The sequence below is a fragment of the Rhinopithecus roxellana genome, chromosome 11 (assembly GCF_007565055.1).
Source record: "Rhinopithecus roxellana isolate Shanxi Qingling chromosome 11, ASM756505v1, whole genome shotgun sequence".
Lineage (NCBI taxonomy): Eukaryota > Metazoa > Chordata > Mammalia > Primates > Cercopithecidae > Rhinopithecus > Rhinopithecus roxellana.
In genome coordinates, this window is record NC_044559.1 from 87746032 (window position 1) to 87771186 (window position 25155).

A 25155-nucleotide genomic window follows, 5' to 3' on the forward strand; every position below is an offset into this window, starting at 1 on the left:
TTGCTAACAGTGCAGCGCCACTCACCCTGATGCTCGTTTTCCCAATGCAGGCAAACGCCACATTCCTGGTGTTGGTGCAAAAAGAAATCATCCTACTTCTCCCCTCGCTTAAACTTTCCCACAGGCCATGTCAAACAACCCCAGGAGCCGGCCTGCGGGTTTTCAATGCGCGCCTTTCACCCTGGGGGGCGGGGCGAGCCGGGGTAGGGCCTCGTGGGGGCGTGGCGTGCCGGGGCGTGGCGTAGTAGGGACGGGGCGTGCCGGGGCGGGGCGTCGTGGGGGCGGGGCGAGCCGGGGGAGGGCCTCGTGGGGGCGGGGCGTGCCGGGGCGGAGCGTAGTGGGGACTAGGCCCGGCCTGGGACGTCCTCGCGAAGCCTGGGCCTGTCAGGCGGTTCCGCCCGGGTCTCGGCCACAGTCGAGTTCCGTCGAGTTTCGTCCCGGCTCTGCTCACAGCAGCGCCCTCGGAGCGCCCAGCACCTGCGGCCGGTCAGACAGCGCGATCCTGCGGCGCCTGGCCGTCCCGGATGCCATGGCAGCCGTCGCCGTCTTGCGGGCCTTCGGGGCGAGGGGGCCCATGTGTCTCCGGCGCGGTCCCTGGGCCCAGCTGTCCGCCCGCTTCTGCAGCCGGGACCCGGCCGGAGCGGGGCGGCGGGAGTCGGAGCCGCGGCCCACCAGCGCGCGGCAGCTGGACGGCATAAGGTCAGCCCCGGGCCGCACGGGCTCCTCGCGTTGGGGCCGGGTCGGGGTGCCGCCACTGACGCCGCGAGGACTCGGGGAGCCGGAGCCCCGTTTACGCCCCTGGGGAGGGAACCCCCCGTGTCCCGGACCCGGGCCTGGCAGCGAGTCGGTGGGACTGCCCGGGGCTCCGAAGCCCTCAGGGCCGCCTGCGGGATCACTGGGCCTCCAGCCGCTGGGCCTGCGGAGAGGTCTGGAGAGGAGGGCTCTGGGCCCCAGACCCGGCTCCAGGGGGAGTGTGGGCACGGCCGAGCTGCTCCTTGGCCCTCACCCAGAGGCGCGGGGCTGGAGGCGGGACAGTAAATAGTACTAAGGACACAGCGTCCTGAGCGCTGCCCTTGTGGCTACAGGCCCAAAACTCTTAAAAATGTGCTTGTGTGCCAACTGGAAACTGGGCGATAGAGCCATGAAGGTGGAGGGCCCTGCCCACTTCAGGCCTGAGCCGGGTGCTTGCCTGGCCCGGGCAAGGGTGCAAAGGGAGGCCTGAGTACCATGTTTCAGCATATTTCAGTTCTAAATCAAGCTGTTAAATAAAACGTCGTTTTCTCCTACCCTGAGATGTTTACCTTCTGAAGAAGACCTAGAAGGCCACGGGTGAACTGATAATCAGATGACCGGGTGGTTTCCCGCAGGGGTGGAGAGCCAGCCCCTGGCTTCAGCGTTTTCCTTTTCTCCTCACCCTCCTCTCATCCTTTCCCACCTTTGCACCCATCCTTTCTGCTGCTCTGCAGGGGACTGGGTGCACAGATCTGCAGACACCCTTGCATGCCCGGATTGTCTGTCCCCAAGACAACTGCTCTTGGCCGCCTTTGGGCTTGGGGTGCCCACAGCATGGCCAGGGAATTCTAGGGTCTCAGTAATGGCCCCAGGGTTTAGAAAGGGGATGGTTCCCTTCCCTGTGGACCCCTTGCTCATCATCTACAGGAGCACAGGCCAGAGCAGGGCCCAGGCCAGGGCCTTTCTTGCCCATTGCTAAGTTTCCGCTTCTGTAAATCAGGTCACATCTGGTTGGAAGCCTGACTTCTGGGCAGGCCAGATGACAAAAAGGAGGCTGGTCGCGTTCTCAAGAATTAAACATGAATCAGCAAAGGTGGTGACTGAAACACTCTCGCACGAATGCTAGGGGTTGTTTAGTAGGAAAGGAAACTTATTAACCAAGCATTAAAGCAGCACTATGTTAGGCACTAAGCAGGTCAACTTGTGCAAGAACTTGAGCACGCGTCACTCTTCAGGTGTCCCTTTTCCATGCTCCTCCCAGCAGCACTGCTGTCATGGACCCAGGGCCAGCTCTGTGCTGGGCTCCCGGCATCTATGATCCCTAATTCTTAGCAATGGCCTGCAAGGTGGATAATTTTATGCCCACTTTACAGTGAGGAAGCAAGTTCAGAGAGGTGACAGCCTGTTCAGGGCCACACAGCCAGTAGGTCTCACCAGGGTTGAGAGAGGTCCCTCTGCCCCAAAGTGGTTTCTACTCTGTTTCTACTCACCACTTGGTTTGAAAAGAGATGGCAAAAAAACTGGATGCAATGTCATTCCACTGCATTCGGTGGAATTGGCTGTGAAAAAATAGAAATGCTATTTTTTGTCATTAGAACAGATATTGAGTGTCTTCTCTGTGTGAGAACATGACAGTCCCTCACTTCAGGGACCTTCTTGTGGTTTACGGTAATGATCTTCAGACAGCTCATGGGGGCATTTATAAGGACCATCTCTTACCTTGATACTTATCACATGCTCTGGTGGTAACCTCATTCTTAAAATTTTCCTCTTCGGATAGGTGATACTGGTGAAGCTCTCAATGCAAGACACCACATGTTTTGAACCAAGATGGCCGTTGGGAGGGTTCAGTGATGAGATTTTTTAGGAGGTATTATTAACAGGCTTTGGTGCCAGTTGAATTAGGAAGAGATAAAAAACTAGAATGACTTTTTCTCTGATTCAGGCAGCTGAGTGACACCACTCAAATAAGGAAGAGATAAGAGGGGCAGGTTTGAGAATGGTGGGATGCCCAAGGACACCTAGATGGAGAAGGCCAGTGGACATCGGGATGAACGTGTGCACCTGGAGCTCAGCTCAGAGGTGGCTGTTGACGTCAAGGTCATTGGTGAAGTTGCCTGGGAAGAGTGCGGAGGACAGAATTCAGGATGGCTGGCATTCAGGGGTTAACAGAGGGCTAGTAGCCCACGAAAGAAATCAAGAAGTGTGGGCGTCAAGCTACCCAGGTGCCGAGGCAAGAGATCGAGGACACGAGCTCTTCCAGTGTAATAAAATATATAAAATAAGAATAGTTATACTAGATATAGATAATAGATATGATTATATATGAATATCATTAATCATTAGCTTGTAGCAATTACTCTTTATTCCAATATTATAATTATCCTTGCTCTATAATTATAACCTAGGAAAAACCAAGCCATACAGAGATAGGAGCTGAGGGGACATAGTGAGAAGTGACCAGAAGACTAGAGTGTGAGCCTATGCGCGGGTAGGGCCACCAGAGGGCTCCTTGGTCTAGCGGTAACGCCAGCGTCTGGGAAGATGCCCATTGCCAAGCAGACCATGGTCTAGCAGTAGCGTCAGTGTCAAGGAAAAACACCCGCTACTTAGCCAACTGGGGAAGGGAGTCTCCCTTTCCCCAGAGTAGTTCAGAGAAAACCCTACTCCTCCACCTCTTGTGGAGGGCGTGACATCAGTCAGGCCCTCCCACAGTTATCCGGAGGCCTGACCATCTCACTGTGATGCTGTGCTTCAGCGGTCACGCTCCTAGTCCGCCTTCATGTTCCATCCTGTACACCTGGCTCTGCCTTCTAGATAGCAGTAGCAAATTAGTGAAAGTACTAAAAACCTCTGATATGAAGAAATAATGGCATAGGCTGTGTCCTCTCTCTCTCTGTCTCTCCACCTCGGCTGCCAAACAGGGAAGGGCCCCCTGTCCAGTGGACACGTGATTGATGTGACCGTGTCAATCATTGGAGATAACTCACACTCCTTACCCTGCCCCTTTTGCCTTGTACTCAATAAATAACAGCACGGCCTGGCATTCAGGGCACTACTGGTCTCCGCGTCTTGGTGGTGGTGGTCCCCCGGGCCCAGCTGTCTTTTCTTTTATCTCTTTGTCTTGTGTCTTTATTCCTACAATCTCTCCTCTCCGCACATGGGGAGAAAAACCCACCGACTCTGTGGGGCTGGACCCTACAAAGAAGGACCGGCCAGAGAAGTACAAAACAACCAGGAGAGAAGAAGTCTGTCTCCAGAAGGAGGGAATGATCGAGATGGCCAGTGGATTTGGATCTGGCAATTAGGAGACGGTCGGTGAGAAGAGCTTGGGTGGAGCGGGAGGAGTTGAGCCTGGTTCCTCTGGGTTGGAGAGTGGACTCTGCGGTTTAGAACACTCACAGTGTTGGAGTCAAACAGCTAACGGGATGCATGAACAGATTCCGCAGTGCACGATGGCCTTGGGGGCTGGAATCTTTTTATACAATTTTGCCTGAGACCTTAGCATTTAGTTTAAGCATATGTCACCGATGGGATGGCAGCTTTTTATATTTGCTACAAGAAGCACCCTCATTATTTCATGGAGAGGTTTATAAGCCGTTCTCCCACCACCCCCACCAAATATAAGTTTTGAAGTCTATCAGCAAATCAGCACAAGTAATTTTGTACTTAGGAGAGAACAATGTTTATAAGAAACAAGATGAATAGCGCAGCCACCTGAAGACTGCAGCAACCTTGAAACGGTATTCCAAAGAAAGTGGTTATTCTTATTGAAATAAATTCAGTCATCAAAGTTGTTTTCCAGAGAAACATGACACAGAATACTATTTATGGAAGATCCAAGTTGGCTGTACCGTGGAAGGAATATCAGATTCAAAAAAGATTGAGGAAGGCAGGAAACATGTAGGTGAAAACTGATAGGAAACACATAAAATACATAATAACAATCTGGTGTTTGGCTCTTTGCCCATTTCTTATAGCAGCCAAAAATAAGACATTTCTGTGTACAGGCAGCAAGATGACAATACAGATTATTTTATTCAGCACATGGGATGCCTCAAAAGAGCGAGCAGACCCTTTGGACAGCAGCTTTTTGTGACAGGATATGTCCAGAAGAGCCCTCTTGCTGTGTGACTTGTACTTTTATTCTTCATGTATTATCCCATTCGCAGACAGCACGAATTGTTTTGTAGACTTACAGGATGCCACTGTAAGAAAAGATGGGCCTAGGCGCAGTAGCTTACGTCTGTAATCCCAGCACTTTGGGAGGCCAAGGCAGGTGGATCACCTGAGGTCAAGAGTTCGAGACCAGCCTGGCCAACATAGTGAAACCTCAGCTCTACTAAAAATACAAAAATTAGCTGGGTGTGGTGGCACACACCTGCAATCCCAGCTACTTGGGAGCCTGAGGCAAAAGAATCACTTGAACCCAGGAGGCAGAGGTTGCAGTGAGCCGAGATTATGCCATTGTATTCCAGCCTGGGCAGCAAGAGTGAAACTCCATCTCAAAAAAAAAAAAAAAGATGGACTGGGTACAGAAAAATTGAATGAATGAATAAGACTGACAATTCTATAGCACAACAAGGTGACTATAGTCAATAATAATTTAATTGTAGATTTGAAACTAACTAAAAGAGTATCATTGGATTGTTGATTTATCCTTTGTTATCCACAAAGGATAAATGCTTGAGGGGATGGATACCCCATTTTCCATGATGTGATCATTGCGCATTGCTTGCCTGTGCCAAAACATCCCAGGTACCCCATAAATATATATACACCTACTATATGTACTCACAAAAATTAAATATAAAATATTGGGTCAGACACGGTGGCTCATGCCATGATTATAGAATCCCAACACTTTGGGAGGCTGAGGCAAGCGGATCACCTGAGATCAGGAGTTCAAGACCAGCCTAGCCAACATGGTGAAACCTCATCTCTACTAAAGATACAAAATTAGCTGGGCATGGTGGTGGGCGCCTGTAGTCCCAGCTATTCGGGACACCGAAGCAGGAGACTCGCTTCAACCCGGGAGGTGGAGGTTGCAATGAGCCGAGATCTGGGACGTTATTTTCATTCTGGGTTTCTTTTCTAACTTTTTTCTAAGAAACAAGGGAAAGAAAGCAGTGGAAGGTAGCCACTGTTTGTCAGATTTCTCCGGCGCCTGCTGCTGTCATGCTAAGCTTGCAGCGTCTCTGGGTGGTGTTGATTTTGGAACTGCTGTGCGTTGCCCTCTCTGTGGAGGTGGCAGTCATGTTTCTGACAGCAAACATGGAGAAAAAGAGAAACAAATCAAGGGAAGAGGGAGGAAACCCAGCCTGCATTTCAGGTCGCCTTTTTCTTGTTTTGACTTGGCTATAACTCCAGAGAGTTGACAGACCCTCTAAATTGGCACTAAGCCCCAGCAATTCTCTTTTCTTGCCTTTTAAAAGTAGCTCCTAAATTAGACAGGAGTCGCAGGGGTCCTCACTTGTTTTGACTGGTGCGTGACCCTGTGATTGTAAAATGTGCTTCACAGGAACATCATCTTGAGCAATCCCAAGAAGAGGAACGCGTTGTCACTTGCAATGCTGAAGTCTCTGCAGAGTGACATTCTTCATGACGCTGACAGCAACGATCTGAAAGTCATTATCATCTCGGGTATGTATCTGATATCTGTCCTTAGTATTCTGCAGTGCCCAGAAGAGCTTTCTTGAGAGTCTTTAGTTAACTGGGGCATCCCTTCATTTAACTGGAGAATTGTTTTGAAGCTCCTTTACAAGAACATTAATTATAGAAAACACCTGTGTAGTTGGTGATTTGGTCCTAACACTATTAACTGCAGAATATATAGCAGAGGTGACTGTTCAGTGAAAATCTGTCTTTTCCTTTTTGTTAGATACTAAAACATTTCTATTCTTGGCTATACTGGTCTTCCCCTCAAAGTCAGAGAATTGATTTCTTCATGGACCTTATAAAATGGCTTTAACCACTAATCCTTTGGGGCATTTGATTGGTTTGACTTTTCTTTTCTTACCAAGCTTTTGAACTGATATCTGCAGTGCCTTTAATGGTGCTGGAAAGGATGCCATATTCTGCTCATTTGTTTGCTTGCTCCGAAAAGAATTTTTACAGAATTATTTTTTCTTGTGATGATGGGACTGGTATGAATATTAGTAATATTAGCATTTTAAAGTGTGCACAAAAAAATATGACAATGATACTCTGTGATGCTATGTTTGTTTGACAAATCAAGCATCAGGGTTTCCGGAGGCAGAAACTCAGAATGTTACCATCTTATCCATGGTTAATCAGAAGTGTTCAACTGTTTTATATGGTGAAGAGAAAAGAAATTAGAACTAGTACAATCCAGCAGCCATGTGGGATGTCACCTGGATACAACAAAGGCAGTTAACTTCTTTTTTTTTTTTTTTTTTTTTTTTTGACACATAGTCTTGCTCTGTTGCCCAGGCTGGAGTGCAGTGGCATGATTATAGCTCACTGCAGCCTCAAACTTCTGGGCTCAAGTGATCTCCAGCCTCAGTCCCCTGAGTAGCTGGGACTATAGGTATGTGCCGCTACACTCAGCTAATTTTTTATTTTTTGTGGAGCTAGCGACTTGCTATGTTGCCCAGGCTGGTCTCGAACTCCTAGCTTCAAGCAACACTGCCACCACTGTGCCTGGCTAATTTTTAAGGTTTTGTTTTGCAGAGACAGGGTCTCACTATAGCTTCTTAACTACACAATTACCTCACTTACAAAAAGACAATAATATTGCCTATCAATCAAGGTAACTACAACAGCCAGGCATGGTGGCTCATGCTTGTAATCCCAGCACTTTGGGAGGCCAAGGCATGCAGATCACTTGAGGCTAAGAGTTCGAGACCAGCCTGGCCAACGTGGCAAAACTCCATCTGTACTAAAACTACAAAAATTAGCCAGGCGTGGTGGCAGGCGCCTGTAATCCCAGCTACTCAGGAGGCTGAGGCACAAGAATTGCTTGAACCCAGGAGGCAGAGGTTGCAGTGAGCCAAGATCTTGCCTCCGTACTCCAGCCTGGGCAACAGAGCAAGACTCTGTCTCCTGCAACAACAATAGCAACAAAAGGGAAGTATGAGGAAATGTTATCAGCTCATCAGTAGGATGACATTTTCTTGTTGATGACAGCAGTGATAGCAGCCACATCCTATGATCCCTCATCTGTAAAATGAAGACCAGAAGGCTTCCGAGGTCTCCCCTACCCTCACCTTCCCAGTTCAGCCATGATGGTTGGCCACCACTTGTAGACGAAATGACTTGGACACTGCCTTCGGCATGGGGGATTTTGATGAGCTTGTGTGACTCAATACACTCAGGCCAGAGCGAGTCCCCAAATAAAGGCTCTGTATAAAATATCTTTGCCTTGGTAACTGAACCTTCTCCTTATGTAATTGTGTATTTCTATCATTTTCCATCAAGGACTTTTAGGACACAGAGGCACCTAAAAAAGGCCTCACCTTGCATTTTTCATCACAAAATTCTGGCTGGAACTTTTCAATCAAACTGGAATTATTCTTCTCAAAATTAGGCCATTAACTTGCTCTAAGTGAAAGTTTGCTGAAGTTATTCAGTAGACAAGGAAGGGAACTAACTGTCCAACTCTGGGTGTTTACATCTTTTTGTTTTCTTTTCTCAACTGGAAACATTTGCAGCTGAGGGGCCTGTGTTTTCTTCTGGGCATGATTTAAAGGAGCTGACAGAGGAACAAGGCTGTGATTACCATGCCGAAGTATTTCAGACCTGTTCCAAGGTAAGCCGGGACGACAGTCGACAGTGCAAACCTGCAAATGATCATTATATTAAATGTTGAGTTCGCCTTCTAGCTTATGGATAAGATTTTATCCATGAGACCCAACCACCCAGAGCAACTGGAAACTGTTTGGTCATCAGATCATTTATCCAAGCAATTATTTGGTTTAGACCTTTTTTTTTTTTTTTTCCAGACAGAGTCTCTCTCTGTCACCCAGGCTGAAGTGCAGTGGTGCAATCTTGGCTCACTGCAACCTCTGCCTCCCAGGTTCAAGCGATTCTCCTGCCTCAGCTTCTTGAGTAGCTGGGACTAGCAGGCATGCGCCACCACACCTGGCTAATTTTTGTGTTTTTAGTAGAGATGAGGTTTCACCATATTGGCCAGGCAGGTCTCAAACTCCTGATCTCAGGTGATCCTCCCGCCTCGACCTTCCAAAGCGCTGGGATTACGGACGTGAGCCACCGTGCACGGCCTAGTTTAGACTTTTAAGAAGCGACTATAATTTGCTATTGATTTTGTTTTGTACCAAAGAAAGTGGAATATAGGATGGTACTCATGGTTGCCATGTCTAGCATTGTGGGAGTATGTCTTCATGTAGAAGTTTGGAGTAAGAGGAAAAAGGTGAAAATGTGTGTCTTTAGAGAGGAATAATCTAAGATTATAATAATTTTTTTAAAAATTTAAACTAAAACAACTCTGTTAAATGGGAAAGAATATTAATAAGTGGAATAACAATGATGGTTTTTTAAATTGTTTTCAAATGCTTCTTTCAACCAGCCTTTATAATCACCACCTCCAAGTAGGAAAATTAACCTCTTCGTTGTTGCTTCTTTTCTGCCTCTTTCACCATATTAAGGAGGAAAAATAGCAACAGCCACAGAGGAAGAAGAGGTACAAAAAGTTCTGGATGATTTATAAATGCATGAAATCAACCCCTTGGGTAATGAAAAATTGAATAGAGAATCCAGCTTTAAGTAATACATTGTTCATCTAATGACCGTTTATTGAGCACCTATTATAATACCTGCGAGGCGTTGAGGGAAACATAAGAAAAAATTGCTTTCTGCCGAACTGAAACTGAAAATCTGTTTGGGAAACGACACCTATAAAACGATTTCATAACCTGCCTCTAAGATGGTTTAACCTAACTTTGTATTCATTCATCGACTTACTCATTCATGTATTTGGTCATTAATGATTTCACAGATATTTAATGATACAAGACACAAGTGAGCAACAGGGATGTGAATGGGAAGATGATGAAGACATCCCCATTTGTTTTCCTTGCCCTTCCAGAAACCCATAAAGAGATCAGGTTATATTTTTCTCACTCCATGGAAGGACAAACAGGAAAAGCAATTTACTTGAAGCTTCATGGGGAAGTGGGAGCAAGTTAGAGCCGAGACCTGGGTCTTTTGTTTCCTACATTAATGATGTTTATGTAACATTCCACTCTTAGGTTTGCCAAGGCTTGGTGCTTTAAAAGTTTTTTTCGGCCGGGCACGGTGGCTCCAGCCTGTAATCCCAGCACTTTGGGAGGCCGAGACGGGCGGATCACGAGGTCAGGAGATCGAGACCATCCTGGCTAACACGGTGAAACCCCGTCTCTACTAAAAATACAAAAAACTAGCCGGGCGAGGTGGCGGGCGCCTGTAGTCCCAGCTATTCGGGAGGCTGAGGCAGGAGAATGGCGTAGACCCGGGAGGCGGAGCTTGCAGTGAGCTGAGATCCGACCACTGCACTCCAGCCTGAGAGACAGAGCCAGACTCCGTCTCAAAAAAAAAAAAAAAGTTTTTTTCTACCAGTACCCAGTATGTTTGGCTAAAGTTGAAAAGCATCAAAGAGAACCAGTAAAGCCCTGTTATCCTCCCTAAGGGTCTGCTTTTATCACTCTGCTCTGGCAACTTCATGAACTGGGATCTAAACAGCGTAGCCATGGGCCACAGGGGAGCAGGCCTTCTTCAGAGGATAAAGCCCAGATTTCTTGGAAGCCCCTAACCCTTGGAGGCCTCTGACTTCCTGAAAAAGACTCAGTGCATAAACAGGGCCTACCCCAAAGTAGTAAAATAGGACTGAAAGTGTACTGATTTCTGTAAACCATTTCTAAGAAAATCACATTGTGTTGGCTAAATATGAGTGTCATGGACTTGTGCAAGATTTCAATTTCCAAGTGAAATCAACAGGTAGATTGGAACAGAATGAGCTAGATATTTCATTGTTCAGTTCATGCATGAGAAAATTTGATTTTAGAAAGGAGGATAGAGGTATCTGAATTAGCTAAGCATCTAAAAACTATACCAATTTGTTACAGACCACAAGTACTGCATGATAGTTAATTATATACAAATCAGGAGCAGGGCAAATTAAGAATGAGTAGAATGAGAATGAGAAGAACTTGACTCTGGAAGAGTGAAAATGACCTTCCATGGCGCTCATATTAGAGACTTCTTCTTTGTCTCTCTGCTTATATCCTGTGGAAGTTTGGAGATGGAACTCTATTTCAGGAGAAGAGTCTGCTCTTTGCTGTCATACCCTGTCAATCACGTGACAATGGGACAAGGTTTCTTGCTTTGGGAAATAACGCGAAACCCTTAGCGATGCTGTTAAAGGAGGTTAGGGCAGAGTCCTATTTATGTCACATTTTGGGGTCAGCAGACCCAAAACAGTACCTAATTCAGGCAAGTCAAATAGGTATAATCAGTTCTTGACCATCAAGTGTTTGATTATTCTAACCTGTTGATTATTTAAATTCCCTTTGTATTTTCTGAACTTCTCTCTAACTTTATATTTTAAATAGTCTTTTTTTTTTTTTTTTTTTTTTTTCTTGAGATAGAGTCTCGCTCTGTCGCCCAGGCTAGAGTGCAGTGGCCCGATCTCGGCTTACTGCAACCTCTGCCTCCCGGGTTCAAGCAATTCTCCTGCCTCAGCCTCCCGAGTAGCTGGGACTACAGGCATGCGCCACCATGCCTGGCTAACTTTTTTTGGTTTTATGTTTTTTTAGTAGAAACGGGGTTGCACCATGTTGCCCAGGCTGGTCTCAAACTCCTGACCTCAAAATGATCCGCCCACCTTGGCCTCCCAAAGTGCTAGGATTACAGGCATGAGCCACAGTGCCCGGCCTAACACAGTCTTAATCATGAAAGTAATAAGTACTTATAAACAGTTTTGAAAGTCTAGAAAAATAAAGGATTACCTATGTTATACCATATTCATACCTCCCAGAGAGAACTGTGATTAATATTTTGCTATATTTCCTTTTAGATCATTTTTTCATGTGAACCTGTTTTCCTAAATAATCATATATAGATGAGATTACAGTATAAAATTATATAATGTGATTATAGCATTGAATGCTTACTATATGCCAGGTAATATTTTAAGTACTTTAGATATGTTAATTGATATAACTGTCATGTTCTATAAGGATGGTGCTGTTACCATGCCCATTTTACAGATGTGAAAACTGAGGGGTTAAATGACTTGTCCAGGATTACGCAGTGAGTAAGTGACAGACTGAGCGTCAAACCCTGGCAGCCTGGTTTCAGACCACTGCATAAGCTCCAGAGTGCTATGCTGGTATTTCTCTTGGAAATTTTCATTTCGGTGACAATACAGCATCCTAGTCAATGGATGTAGTTTAGTTTCCATTGCCATTTATTTATTTTGTGTATTTATATTATTTATAGTTTTTTTTACTATTATAATGATTTGGTGAGCATCTTTGGCATAGAGCTTTTTACCTATTTCACATTATTTCTTAGAAGTAGAATTCCTAGATCAAAGGTGAATATGCATTTTTAGGCCGGACGCGGTGACTCACATCTGTAATCCCAGCACTTTGGGAGGCCGAGGCGGGCGGATCACTTGAGGTCAGGAGTTTGAGACCAACCTGGCCAACATGGTGAAACTCTCTCTCTACTAAAAATACAAAAAAGTTAGCTGGATGTGGTGGTGCACACTTGTAACCCCAGGTACTTGGGAGGCTGAGGCAGGAGAGTCACTTGAACCCGGGAGGCGGAGGTTGCAGTGAGCCAGGATCGCGCCACTGCACTCCAGCTTGACAGAACGAGTCTCTGTTTCAAAAAAAAATATTAATAATTATATGTGTTTTTTATGCTGAATATATACTGTATTACCTATTTTTCTGCCAAGTTTTATGAAATCCTAGCCATTCACAGATGGTGGACAGGACAGGTAGACTGTTCACCTCTAATCCCAGTCAATTGGCTTTTCATCAGTAACTTCAGTTCCTTGAGTGGTGCAACAATGCTCAGAACAAAAACAAAATCTTTTCTTTCTTTGCAGCAGGACTTTAGAAGTTCTTGGGAGTTCTTCCCCTTTTTATTCATTCCAATTCACTGGTAATGAGCACTCGCTGGCCCATCCCCAGCCTCACCTTACAGTGCATGAACCCCCTAAATCCACGAACAGTGTTGTGTACAGGTGTTTACTTATCTGTGCATTCTTCTTCTGCTTCTTCTTTTTCTTTTTTTTTTTTTTTTTTTTTTTTGAGACAGAGTCTCACTGTGTCACCCAGGCTACAGTGCAATGGTGCGATCTCAGCTCACTGCAACCTCCACTTCCCAAGTTCAAGCAATTCTCCTGCCTCAGCCTCCCAAGTAGGCTGGGATTACCGGCACACGCCACCACGCCGAGCTAATTTTTGTATTTTTTTTTTTAGTAGAGACAGGGTTTCATGATATTGGCCAGGCTGGTCTCAAACTCTTGACCTCAGGTGATCCACCCGTCTGTGTTCTTCTGAGGAGGATGCATTTCCTCATTTATCCTAGGGAATGTCATTAGTGTTTATCAGGTTCTCTAAAGGAAACCTCCCCCCAAAAAAGTCAAAAAGCACTACTATAGGATAGGATACCATAGCCTTAAATATACAATTGGTTATTTTAGAAGAAAGCTAACGAATATCAAATGTTTATGGATATAAAAGATAAGCTTCTTAGACAGAGTCTTCAAATCAATGAAGGTCGCTTGTCTTTGAATCCCGGCCTTGGGGAAAGGAACCCAAATTTCATTCCCATCCTCTCTCCCTGCCAAGGTTCAAAGAGCAGCACTTTAGAAATTGCAGTTACCATAGCAACACACTCTGTGGCATGAAAACATAAGCTGCAAAAATAAGTTAAAGTTCTGGAAATGTATTGGTTGGAGGGGTCATATTAGCACATTTCTGTCTCTCCTCTCTGTGCCAATGGCTCTATTTTAGGAATTTTGTTTACTTTGATGACAGCAGAGTCCCCCCGTCCCCATTTTAATAGAATTCAGAGAGTCTTCATGGTGGTAATTTGAGAAGTAATTATTAAGAAAACTGCCTTCAAGGGTCCTTTCCACCTTAATTTTTCAAGGAAGCACCAAATACCAGCTTCAGACTTTGAACACAAGAGCCTCACACAGGCGCGGTGAAAACAGAACTGTCTCTGAAGGGTTCGATTTGCTCCCCAGAGATAAACATCCACACTGTTCTTCAGCACGTTTGCCAGGAAGGCAGGTGGGAGTCTGTCACTTCTCAAGAGCTAAGCTTGGGGCCACCCCCTGCAGCAGCCCCCACCAAGCTTCGTGTCCTTGTTGTGCAATAGGGCTCTGTCTCCATGAGGCTCTCAGAAAGACCAAATGACACTGCCTGGTTCAGAGTAGATATTTAATAGGAGTTAGTGCTTTCTGTGCCTTTTCTGACCCTTTTTCCATAGAATCTGATAAACTCACACATATGAAAAGTGCTCTGGAAACAGGAAAGTCATATAAAAGGATAGGCGTTGGCTGGGCGTGGTGGCTCACGCCTGTGATCTGAGCACTTTGGGAGGCCAAGGTGGGTGGATCACTTGAGGTCAAGAATTCCAGACCAGCCTGGCCAACATAGTAAAACCCCATCTTTACTAAAAGTACCAAAAAAATTTAGCTGGGTGTGGTGGCCCATGCCTGTAGTCCCAGATACTCAGGAGACTGAGGCAGGAGGATCGCTTGAACCCGGGAGGAGGAGGTTGCAGTGAGCCAAGATCTCACCACTGCACTCCTTCCTGGGCAACAGAGCGAGACTCTGTCTAAAAAGAGATAGGCATTAATGTCGTGCCTCCCTCTGGGTGGAAGTGAAGTGGGTGTGTTTGTCCCGCAGGTCATGATGCTCATCCGGAACCACCCTGTCCCCGTCATTGCCATGGTCAATGGCCTGGCCACAGCTGCCGGCTGTCAACTGGTTGCCAGCTGCGACATTGCCGTGGCCAGCGACAAGTCCTCTTTTGCCACTCCTGGAGTGAACATCGGGCTCTTCTGTTCTACCCCTGGGGTTGCCTTGGCAAGAGCAGTGCCTAGAAAGGTAATTTAACTTCCCCCACCCACCTCTGCCTCCCAGCCTTCTCTGGAGTTCCTCCTCCAATGCATGCGAGGATTCAAGATCCCACTTGTTAAAAGGGCCTTTCATATTAGGACGTTCTGCCCAGAGCGCCTCTGGCTAAATGGGCCATGACTTTCCCTCTAATGGCAGGGAGGGAAGAGCCAACCGCCTGCCTGTTCCTCTGTAGCTTCTGACGCAGGGCGTCAATTTGTGAAATCACTGCATTTCCATCATGTGTACCCTCAGTACCACTGGGTAGGTTTGCCGATTGGTTTTGTTTGTCTTCCTAATGGCACATATTTTGTAATCTTATTTGAAACACAATTGAGACTCAGTTTTGTTGCACTGAATGGTTGCCCGTGAGATAGAATAGCGTGCTGACATAATGCCAGTATCAAGAGCCTAGGATAGTAGTGTCGCTGGCTCACTCCTTGTCAACAGTCTGTCTTGTTCTAGAACGGATTTAGAGTAGGTGATTTTTGGAGTGTCTTGGGTTTACAATGGTTGCATTTCAAGAACATGAATCTCCTGTGCGTGGTATGTTGAATCTGCCCAAGAAGGAGCCGTGTTGCAAAGTGGTTTTGTTAACTACAGTGAAGTCTGTTTCTGTCACAAAACTTTCTTCCTTCCTGTAACATCATAAAATAATATCTCCTAAGCCTTCCTTAAGTGTAAACCAACAGTGTTCTTGTTGCAGAAAAAGTGCCTCCTTGTTCTTAATTGGAAATCTGTAAAAAGGGGGGCAGAGTCTTAGACCACACCAAGTAAAGAAGCTATTGCTTTCTAATGTATATGATCTACTTTAGCATCAACTATGAAAATTAGCAGTTGCTCACATGCCTACGACGCAAGAGAAATAAGATCCAAGGGAAATCCAGTAGTAGGACGAAGAAGTTTAGGGAAGTATTCCTTTCTTTTGCAGTGCCCCTTTGTTAGTTTTTGCAGATATGTGTGTTTGTGGGGAAATTGTGAAGAAGACAGATACTTGTGAACACACACACTTAGGACAGTGGGCTGGAAGTGGGCTCCGCACTACAGTAGGTGACGGCTGGCTAAAGTGTCTTCAGACTAAGAGGATGTTTTCGACTCTGTCAAGATCGACACTTACGTTAAACTCATTCAGTAATTTTTTTTTTTTTTTTTTTTTTTTTTTTTTTTTTTTGAGACGGGAGTCTCGCTCTGTCACCCAGGCTGGAGTACAGAAGCGCAATCTCAGCTTACTGCAACGTTCAAGGGATTCTCCTGCCTCAGCCTCCATAGTAACTGGGATTACAGGCACGTGCCACCATGCCCGGCTAATTTTGTATTTTTAGTAGAGATGGTGTTTCACCATGTTAGCCAGGCTGGCCTCAAACTCCTGACCTCAAGTGATCCATCCCCCTCGGCCTCCCAAAATGCTGGAATTACAGGTGTGAGCCACCATTCAGTAAATATTTCTTAAGACTCTACTTTGTGTATTACAAATTGATTGTCAGAGCTTGTTCATAAACTATCTTATAACTGTGCAAATCAAATCACAAGGCCTTTGTTTAATAAAAGACAGCTGTGCTGACAGCTGCTTGTCCTCTTCAACACTTGACATGCTGGAAGGTTCCACAGTAAAGCACTTGAAACCTTGAAGTCAGCCCTACTGTCTGGATAAGAACCCATTCTCTCTTAAACTTTTGAAATCAAGGCTTATTAGATTTGATTCCTAGAAACTTAATGCTAGACTATATTTATCAAGTTTTAAATTGATAAAATTTAAAGTTTTTGAGAAGAAAAAGGGGAAAATATGACAAAAAAGAGGCCTTAAGTTCCAAGGAAGTCCAGTCTTCAGAAACCCCATTTCATAATCGCCTAGTTGGATGAACCAAAGTAGCTTTTACCTCCCAAGGACAGACCTCAGAAAATGGGGCAAAAAATCTCCGGACGGCCCTGCTCAGGTTCCTGGTCTCTGTTCTCATGTTCTGACCCCCAGAAGGCCTCTAAATCACTCGACTGGAGACTCGCCAGTTTTTTCTAATCAGGTGCCTGAAAGCGGTTCAGAGTTCTGTCAACAAGTCCTTGCATGCTGGGCTTATTAATGCTGGGCCACTCGGAGCCATGACTCAGGAACGTGGTTTGGGGTCAACACTGAAAAGCAGAAATCACAGTACTGATGAAGGGAATTTTGTAGGAAGAAAAAGTCTTTTGGAACTTAAGGCCTTTGTTAGGTTTCTGGATTTGCAGATCTAATTGTGTGGGCCTGCTTTAGGAGGAAAAACTAGGATTCATAACAATCTAATAAACCTGACCCAAACCACCTGCCCGTTGTCTTTGCCGATTGCGTGCATGTGAACCCATCCGTGGACATCCATGCACAGGCCCACCGAGTATTTTGGGGATGGGTGCGTGTTCCTCGTACACCTATAGGGAAGCTAGCAGGTACTTCTGCAAACTGGCCTGGACAGGAAGTTGGGCTTGTCTCACGCTGGCTAAGACAACATGTGTGGGTCACTAGTGCCCTCTCCCGGCCGCCACAGGGACCTGCTTGACTGTGCTGGAGACAGGCAGAAACAATGGAATCAAGCCTGTCTCTTCATTCCAGACCAAGTCTGGACATGAATAATATTCCCCATTTGTAAATAGCTTCTCTCCTTGGGCATGCTCTAAATAATGCATGTTCCCAGCACCCTATAAAACACCCTGCCTGGTGCAGCTGCTCCGTTCCCAGGCAGAGCTGGCCTTGCTCAGACCCCAAGCCAGTGCCTCAAGCAGCCGGCCTCACTGGAGAGCACGTGGGAAATGAGAAGCCCCTCCTCCCAGAACAGTCATTTTGCTGAGGCAGGCGGACTCTGATTTCCAATCAGCTAATGAGAACAGAGTGGGGTTTCTAAGCTGGAAAGATGGTTAAAGCCCGCTGCTCAAACTGGTGCAGACGTTAGAGAGCCTGGGAGAAAGGCTGGGTCTCCAGCCTGCCCCAGACGGGCTGTGTTTTAGCAGTGATTTGTGTGGCCAGAGGTTGGGAGTGCAGTTTTAGAGGAAGCGCAGTTCCACACCCAGTTTGCAAGAGGGCCTGGGAGTTTCAGGGCCTTGTGTCCTGTGTCCGGCCAGTGAGATGGGACCCATGACCCTCACTCCAGTGTGCTTCCCTCAGAGCCTGGCCACGTGGCAGCCCCAGGGACAGACCCTGCCGGTGCCTCGATGATGTGTGTGCACAAGAACGCCATGGGTTCTGCTCCGGCCTGACTCTTTCCATAGTGCTCCTCCTGCAGCTCTTCACCCTGCTGCTGGTGCTCCCTGGGAGACAGATGCCGTGTGCTGCGGTCTCAATGCTGTGTCCTCCCCAAATTCCTGTGTTGAATCCTCACCCCCAAGGTGATGGTGTTGGAAGGTGGGGCCTCTGGGGGTGATGAGATCATGAGCATGGAGCCCTTGTGAATGGGATCAGTGACTTCATAAAAACAGCCCCAGGCTGGGCGTGGTGTCTTATGCCTGTAATCCCAGCACTGTGGGAGGCCGAGGCAGGCGGATCACCTGAGGTCAGGAGTTCGAGACCAACCTGGCCAACATGGCGAAACCCCGTCTCTACTAAAAATACAGAAATGAGCTGGGTATGGTGGCGCATGCCTGTAATCCCAGCTACTTGGGAGGTTGAAGCAGGAGAATCCCTTGAACCCGGGAGGTGGGGGTAGCAGTGAGCCGAGATCGTGCCATTGCACTCCGGCCTGGGCAACAAGAGCGAAACTCCATCTCAAAAAGAACAACAACAAAAATCAGAAAAACGGCCCCAGAGAGCTGCCGCAACCCTTTTCCTCCATGTGAGGACACAGCTAGAAGGCCCCGTTTATGAACCAGGAAGCGGGCCCTCAGCAGTCGCAGAGCTGGCACCCTCACCTTGGATTTTGCAGCCTCCAGAACTGTGAGATATAAATGTCTGTTGTTCATAAGCCACTGGGCTACGGTGCTGTGTTCCAGCAGGCTGAATGGACTAAGACAGCACACCCATGCAAAGGGGCATGACGTGGGGAGAGTCCCCTGTGGGCTGTGGCACACGGTTCTTGCCACTTGGGTGGCCTGTGAGATCCAGAAGACCCCTCTGCTTTAAATAATCGCCCCCATTCCAAGGCTGGGGTGACCATTTAAAAGCCAGCATTAGAGATCATGAACCATCTGTAGTTGGCCTAGGTGTGTTAAAAATAGGCATTGCATTCACTAGGTGCCTACTGAGTGCCCAGGACTGTTACTATACGAGCCTCGCACCTGCTATCTCTAATCCTTGCAATACTGCAGGAGATGCTCATTTTTGTTTTCCAGATGAAACTAACTCCAAGGCATTAAATAGTTGAAGGTCTTGTGGTTAGTAAGTGGCAGAGCTGGGGTTGGAACTCAGGTACATCTGGCTCAGCCAGGTCCCTTGAGCTCAAACCAGGTCCCTGAGCTTTTCTTCTGCAAGCAAAATCTTCATAGTGACTTCCCTGATTTATGTCTGGCTCAGATGGACCATTTTTTCCCCAGCCTTTCCATTGTACTCAATGTGTCCCCAGCTGTCAGTAGTTAGTGGCTTCTTCGCTGTGTCCCTTGGTGACAGTCATTTGTACCTGAGCATGCTGGCTGCAGAAGTGAGAGGTGAGAAACTGGTCCCAGGAGGACCAGTGCCCAGCAGGCCTGGGACCAGGCCCCGCCTGTGAAGCTTGAACTCCAAAGGAGTTGGCCCCAAAACATCTGGGGCATTTGGAATTCCATGCAGTTCTGCACCCACACACCGCCGGCCCAGGCCGCAAGTCCCCCACCTGGGATGAATACATGTCCATCTGCTGAGCCGGCCAGGAAGGAACATTTACTACTTTGGATTTACTCTTTCCTCCTTCCAGCTCTGACTCCATTCTTAACAACTCTGAAAGTCATCTAGGACTTGATCATTGCAAGTGACAAAGAGATCGATAAGGTTGACTTGGGTGGCTTTTGTTTTTTCATGCTGCATCAGTTTTTCAGGCTTGGCCACTTCCTGACATTTGGTCCCTGTGAGTTCCCCAAGGGCTGCCTGTATCAGTAGAGGGAAAGTGGCTGGGAGGAGCCGTGACACCGTCTCCACCTTGGCTTCTGATCCCAGCTGACATGCGGTTCAGGGGCAGAGATGGAGCAGAGCACCTTCCTGGCCCCATGCTGTGACCCGCTAGGTGTCTTCAGCAGGGTCCTATTTCACAGCTGTTCACAACAGGATCTGCTTTTTAGCTCCTGGTTCAACCAGGGCTTCAGACACACTTTGGCGTGAAGTGCTCTTCCTGGTCAACTAAAAATGGTCTGCCCTGAAACCCCCATAGCTGTCATATTCCTGCTCCCTCCAACGTAAAATCAGTACAGTTCCAAAACAGAGGTGACGATTTAGTCCATGCCTTTAACTTTAGAGAGGAGAAAAGGAAGCTCTGCATCACCTGTCCCTGGCTGCCAGCCCAGTGCCTGTGGGCTCCATCTCCACCCATGGTGGCAGGAGGGGCCTCAGGCCAGGCGTCTGGTCTCTCCTTTATCCAAGCTCAATCCAGGGGGATCCAATCTAGTCCTATGACTTAAAAACCTTCTAGATCCATGGTTCTAAACTGAGAGCAGTATTGGCCCAGGGATATGTGGCGATACCTGCAGACATTCTTGATTGTCACAGCTTGGTATGGGGGCATGGGTACTACCGATAACTAGAGGGTGGAGGTCAAGGATGCTGCAAAACGTCCTGCAATACACAGGACAGCCCTCAGCCCCCCACCCAAAAAAAGTTATCCGAACGTCAGTATCACCAGGATTGAGAAACCCTACTCTACATGCTGATGCCTCTCCTGTGTCTGTCTCCAGCTAGTGCAGCTATCTATTACCAGGCAACAGGTCACCCACAGTATCATAGCAAAAGACAACAGAATTTGCAATTTGGACAGGGCTCAGTGAGGAAGGCTTCTCTCTGCTCCACAGGATCAGCAGCCTCAGCTGGGGACTCATCTGAAGGCTGCTTGCTCACGTGTCTGGCTGTGGAGGCTGCCTCTGAGCTGGGCCCCCCAAAGGGTGGTTGGCAGCACACCGCACCTGGCCTCTCAGTGTGGCTTGGGCTTCCTCATAGCATGGAGGCCAGGTCCCAAGAGCAAGAGACACAGCCAGCGGGAAGCTGTATCACCTCCTTGCCCTCTTCTCAAAGGAACCAGCCTGCCACTTGTGCTGTACTCTATTTTCCTGCCTACCTGCTTTCCTCCCTCTCTTCTTCCCTCTCTTCCCTCCTTCATAAACATTTAATAGGTTGCTTGCTATGTGCAAGATAGTCTTCCAGTGCTGGAGAAATCAACAGAAGACTAAAAATATGGCCAGGCATGGTGGCTCATGCCTGTAATCCTAGCACTTTGAGAGGCCAAGGCTGGAGGGTCACTTGTGCCCAGGAGTTCATGACCAGCCAGCGTAATATAGTGAGACGCCATCTTGGGGAAAAAAAAGAAATCCTGTCCTACTGGACTTTATGTGCTACAAAGGACATATACTGTAAACAAACATGAAATATATAGGGTGTTAAATGGAGAGAAGCGCAAATGATTTAAAATGTAACCAGGCGGGGTCGCTTCAGAGTTTGTTTTACACTTGGAGCAGGGCGGCCATGGAAGACCTCAGTGATAGGGACGCAGGACTAGAGGCCTGCGGTGAGGGCGTGTGCCAGGAGAACAGCCAGGGAAAAGTCACTCCAGGCAGAGGGACCAGCGAGTGCGAGGACCCTGAGGTGACTGCGCACCGGCGTGTTTGAGGCACATCAGGGATGCCACCAGGACTGTGAGAGCCTGAGTGAGGGGTGGGGGAGGGAAGGCCCCTGCCTGTGGGTCCTTGTGCCCCTGGGGATCCCTCTTTTCCATCGTAAATTTGACTTTAGAGGAGCCGGCTTGCTAGCGCAACCGAATTGGTTGGTGCAGCGTTGTTGAAGCAGGGGACACAGTGGGGAGGGAGGGAGCTGGGCTCCCCGCTTTTCACCAGCCCTGGAACCTCGGGGGAGAGTTGTAGGAGGGGAGAGGGCAGCCTCTCCTTGCCACTTCTTACCCATTGGTGAGTTAAAACCACGCTGGGCTCTACGTCTGGTCCCTGAAGACATTGTCTGTAAATCCTCACTTCTCCAGGAGGCCGGGGCTGCTCTCTCCAATCAAGCCGAGGTGGCAGCCCCGTGAGTGCTTGTGGGAAGTGGCCCCAGTGGGTTCTGAGAGGTACTGGAACCCCCACTCCGCCCCCATCACCCCCACGCTGCAGTGTCTGTGGGTCATCCCAGCTGATGTGGATTCCATCCTGTGCTTGGCCCTCAAAAGAGGTAGACAAAATCCCCAGCCATGGCAGGGCTCAGTGACCAGATCTGTGCAGGAGCAAGACAACACCGGACAGTCACTGCCCCTGGGGCTGGTGTGGTTTCTTCGCTCTTGGAAAGATCCGCTCTCCTCCCAGGCAGGAGTTAGGGCGCTGAAGACATCAGGGCTGGCAGGTGACGTGGTATTTGAGGAAGCAGGTCATTGAGCTGAGGTGGGACTCAGGTTGGGGGGGGGGTGAATCACAGGAGAGCACCTCAGTGACCTCCCGTGTCTCCCCGTAGGTGGCCTTGGAGATGCTCTTTACTGGAGAGCCCATTTCTGCCCAGCAGGCCCTGCTCCACGGGCTGCTCAGCAAAGTGGTGCCAGAGGCAGAGCTGCAGGAGGAGACCATGCGGATCGCGAGGAAGATCGCGTCATTGAGCCGCCCAGTGGTGTCCCTGGGCAAAGCCACCTTCTACAAGCAGCTGCCCCAGGACCTGGGGACGGCTTACTACCTCACCTCGCAGGCCATGGTGGACAACCTGGCCCTGCGGGACGGGCAGGAGGGCATCACGGCCTTCCTCCAGAAGAGAAAACCCATCTGGTCACACGAGCCCGCGTGAGCGGAGGCAGAGGAATGAGGCCCATGGGCAGCGCCCAGGACCCCACCCTCCCCTCTGACCCCAACCCCACACTGCCTCTCAGCTTCAACAGGCAACAGACGAGCGGCTTTTGTGACTTGATACTGGTGTCACAGCATTTGGCCTACATTAAAAGCCACGCTTTCATGGTGAAAGACAAAAGGGGGAGTGACTGAGCTGTTGACCTCAGTGCAAGGCTGGTGAGCCCTGCAGCGGGCCAGCTATGGCGGGAAGCCTGGCATTTGGGGTGCTCCTTACAACATCTTACGCAAGCGACCCCCCTGACATATAAGAAGGTGACAACCCATGGAGGCAGGAAAGAAGGACACCAGCCTGACCCTTATCCAAAACCTCCTCCTAGGCGGAGTTAATCCTGGCTGCTCAGAAGAGGCAACACATTTCAAATCTCCATGAGATATTCTCCACGCAGAAAATCTTCTTGATTCTATAGCGATGTAATCATGCCTATGGCTTTGAATAATCTTATGTGATTTAAATAAATGTAATCTTTACAGAGACTGGTATGTTTTATCTCCCAAGCTATACTGCAAACTGTCTAAGAAAAGAAAAAAAAAATCAACTGTTTTTATATGCTCACGCTGATGGACATAGAGTAGGTGCCTCCTGTTTCTATAACCAATGTCGTTGTTATCCACGTTTCTGTGAAACCCAGACTCCAGGCTCAACCTGAGGATGAAAACACTGGGAAGAGGAGGCGGGAGGCAGTGGACACGTCCTACGCATTAAGAGCACCTCCTCCTGGCTGGGTGGTGGCTCCTGCCTATAATCCCAGCACTCTGGGGGGCTGAGGCAGGTGGATCACCTGAGGTCAGGAGTTCAAGACCAGCCTGGCCAATATGGTGAAACCCCATCTCTACTAAAAATACAAAAATTAGCCAGGTGCAGTGGCACGTGCCTGTAATCCCCGATACTTAGGAGGCTGAGGCAGGAGAATCGCTTGAACCCGGGAGGAGGAGGTTGCAGTGAGCCAAGATGGTGCCACTGCACTCCAGCTCTGGGGCAATAGAGCAAGACTCTGCCTCAACAACAACCACCAAAAAAGCAACACCTCCTACGGACACACTTGCAAATGATGCTCGGCTTCCAGGAGAGATCACAGACCAGAACCAGGTGCACAGGTTTCCCACCTGAGCAAGGGTTTGACTTGGGTCCTAAGTCTATGACCTGCTGGCTTCAGGTCTAATGCGGCCCAAGAAATGTCCCAAATCTCTTGTCCTCAAGATTGTCGTAAGGCTGATTGTTTAAAACCAGTTTATTTCACCTGCAAGTAGAACGTGCCCATTCACGGGATGAGTAGTACCACGCTGGGGATGATGAGCTGTAAGGCTCTAACCTGCGCTTATTCAAATAGCCGGGACAAGGGTCTCATGGTATGGGTGTCCCTGAGTTGTTTTCACAGGTTTCTGCTGAGAAAGGCAATTTCTTTCATTCCTAGATTTTAGAAACCACAAAGTGTGCTCTTGAAAAAGAGGAGTTTGTTACCGCTACTCACGTGCAGAAAACTATGAGCGCTGCCACTTCCTGGACGATCGCTGTGTGCTGGGTACCCTCTGTACATTCTCATTTCATCCTCATGACAGCCCAGTGCCGTAGGTACCGCAGTGACCTCCAGCTCATGGGCGAGTAGTTGAGGCCACCTTTGTCCAAGGTCAAACAGCTGAGATGGTAGATTGCGGATTCCAGACACCATCTGTCTGATAAAGCCACAGATAATCTTCCCCCGGCCACACTGCGCCGAAGGGGGCCGCTGGGCTGGTGTGAGGCTAGCCTGGGGTCAGCGAGCCTGAAGAAATGGCCGCCCTACCCGTGACAGTTTCCCAAGAGAAAGGAATGGCCTCAGCACTGAACCCCTTGCAACAGAACACTGCCAGTGTGCAAGGGAAGGGGCACCAACTTTGCTTATCCTCAGACCACCAGTGGAGTTTTTACTGCTAAGCTCGTAGACACCCGGCTGCAGCTTCTAGACGAGGACGTGATACACTGGCTGTCGTGGGCAGCTCAAGAACCCTGCGGGTCCGTGGGGCCACCCGCTGTCTGTTCCCCTTCAGGGGATCTGCTATGGAAGTCACCACCTCGTGGTTGCCAGCTCACACCACGTAGGGGAGAGGGTGATATCACCTCTCAGGGCCTTGGAGAAAGTAACAAACTCTTCTCAAACACGTGACAAAAGAAAATCAAAAGTTGACTTTCCCGTTTCCTTATGAGCGCTGTGCCCTCAAACCGTGAACTCCCCTGGCCTCCAGTTTGGCTTCCCGGCCCCAAGCTGATGCGCACTCAGGGACTAGCTATACATTTTAATGGCTGCCTGTGCAGAAAGTAATCCAGAAACAAAATCTGCTCCCCACTCTGCAATGTCATATAATTTATCCCCAGGCAAATGTCAATTCTGGGTTTATT

At 48.2% G+C, this 25155-nt stretch overlaps 1 protein-coding gene across 2 annotated transcripts; it reads left to right on the forward strand.

Annotated features, from left to right (window-relative positions):
- The first annotated feature begins 304 nt into the window (after positions 1-304).
- ECHDC3 (enoyl-CoA hydratase domain containing 3) lies at positions 305-23255 on the forward strand. 2 transcript variants are annotated; one of them, XM_010366578.2, is made up of 5 exons: positions 305-699; positions 6254-6375; positions 8406-8503; positions 14625-14825; positions 22399-23255. In XM_010366578.2, the coding sequence occupies exons 1-5, from the start codon at positions 530-532 to the stop codon at positions 22717-22719; spliced, it is 912 nt and encodes a 303-aa protein (XP_010364880.2). In that variant the 5' UTR covers positions 305-529; the 3' UTR covers positions 22720-23255. The 2 variants fall into 2 exon arrangements, with proteins under 2 accessions (XP_010364880.2, XP_010364881.2); XM_010366579.2 differs by lacking the exon at positions 305-699 and adding an exon at positions 3109-4050.
- The last annotated feature ends 1900 nt before the right edge of the window (positions 23256-25155 follow it).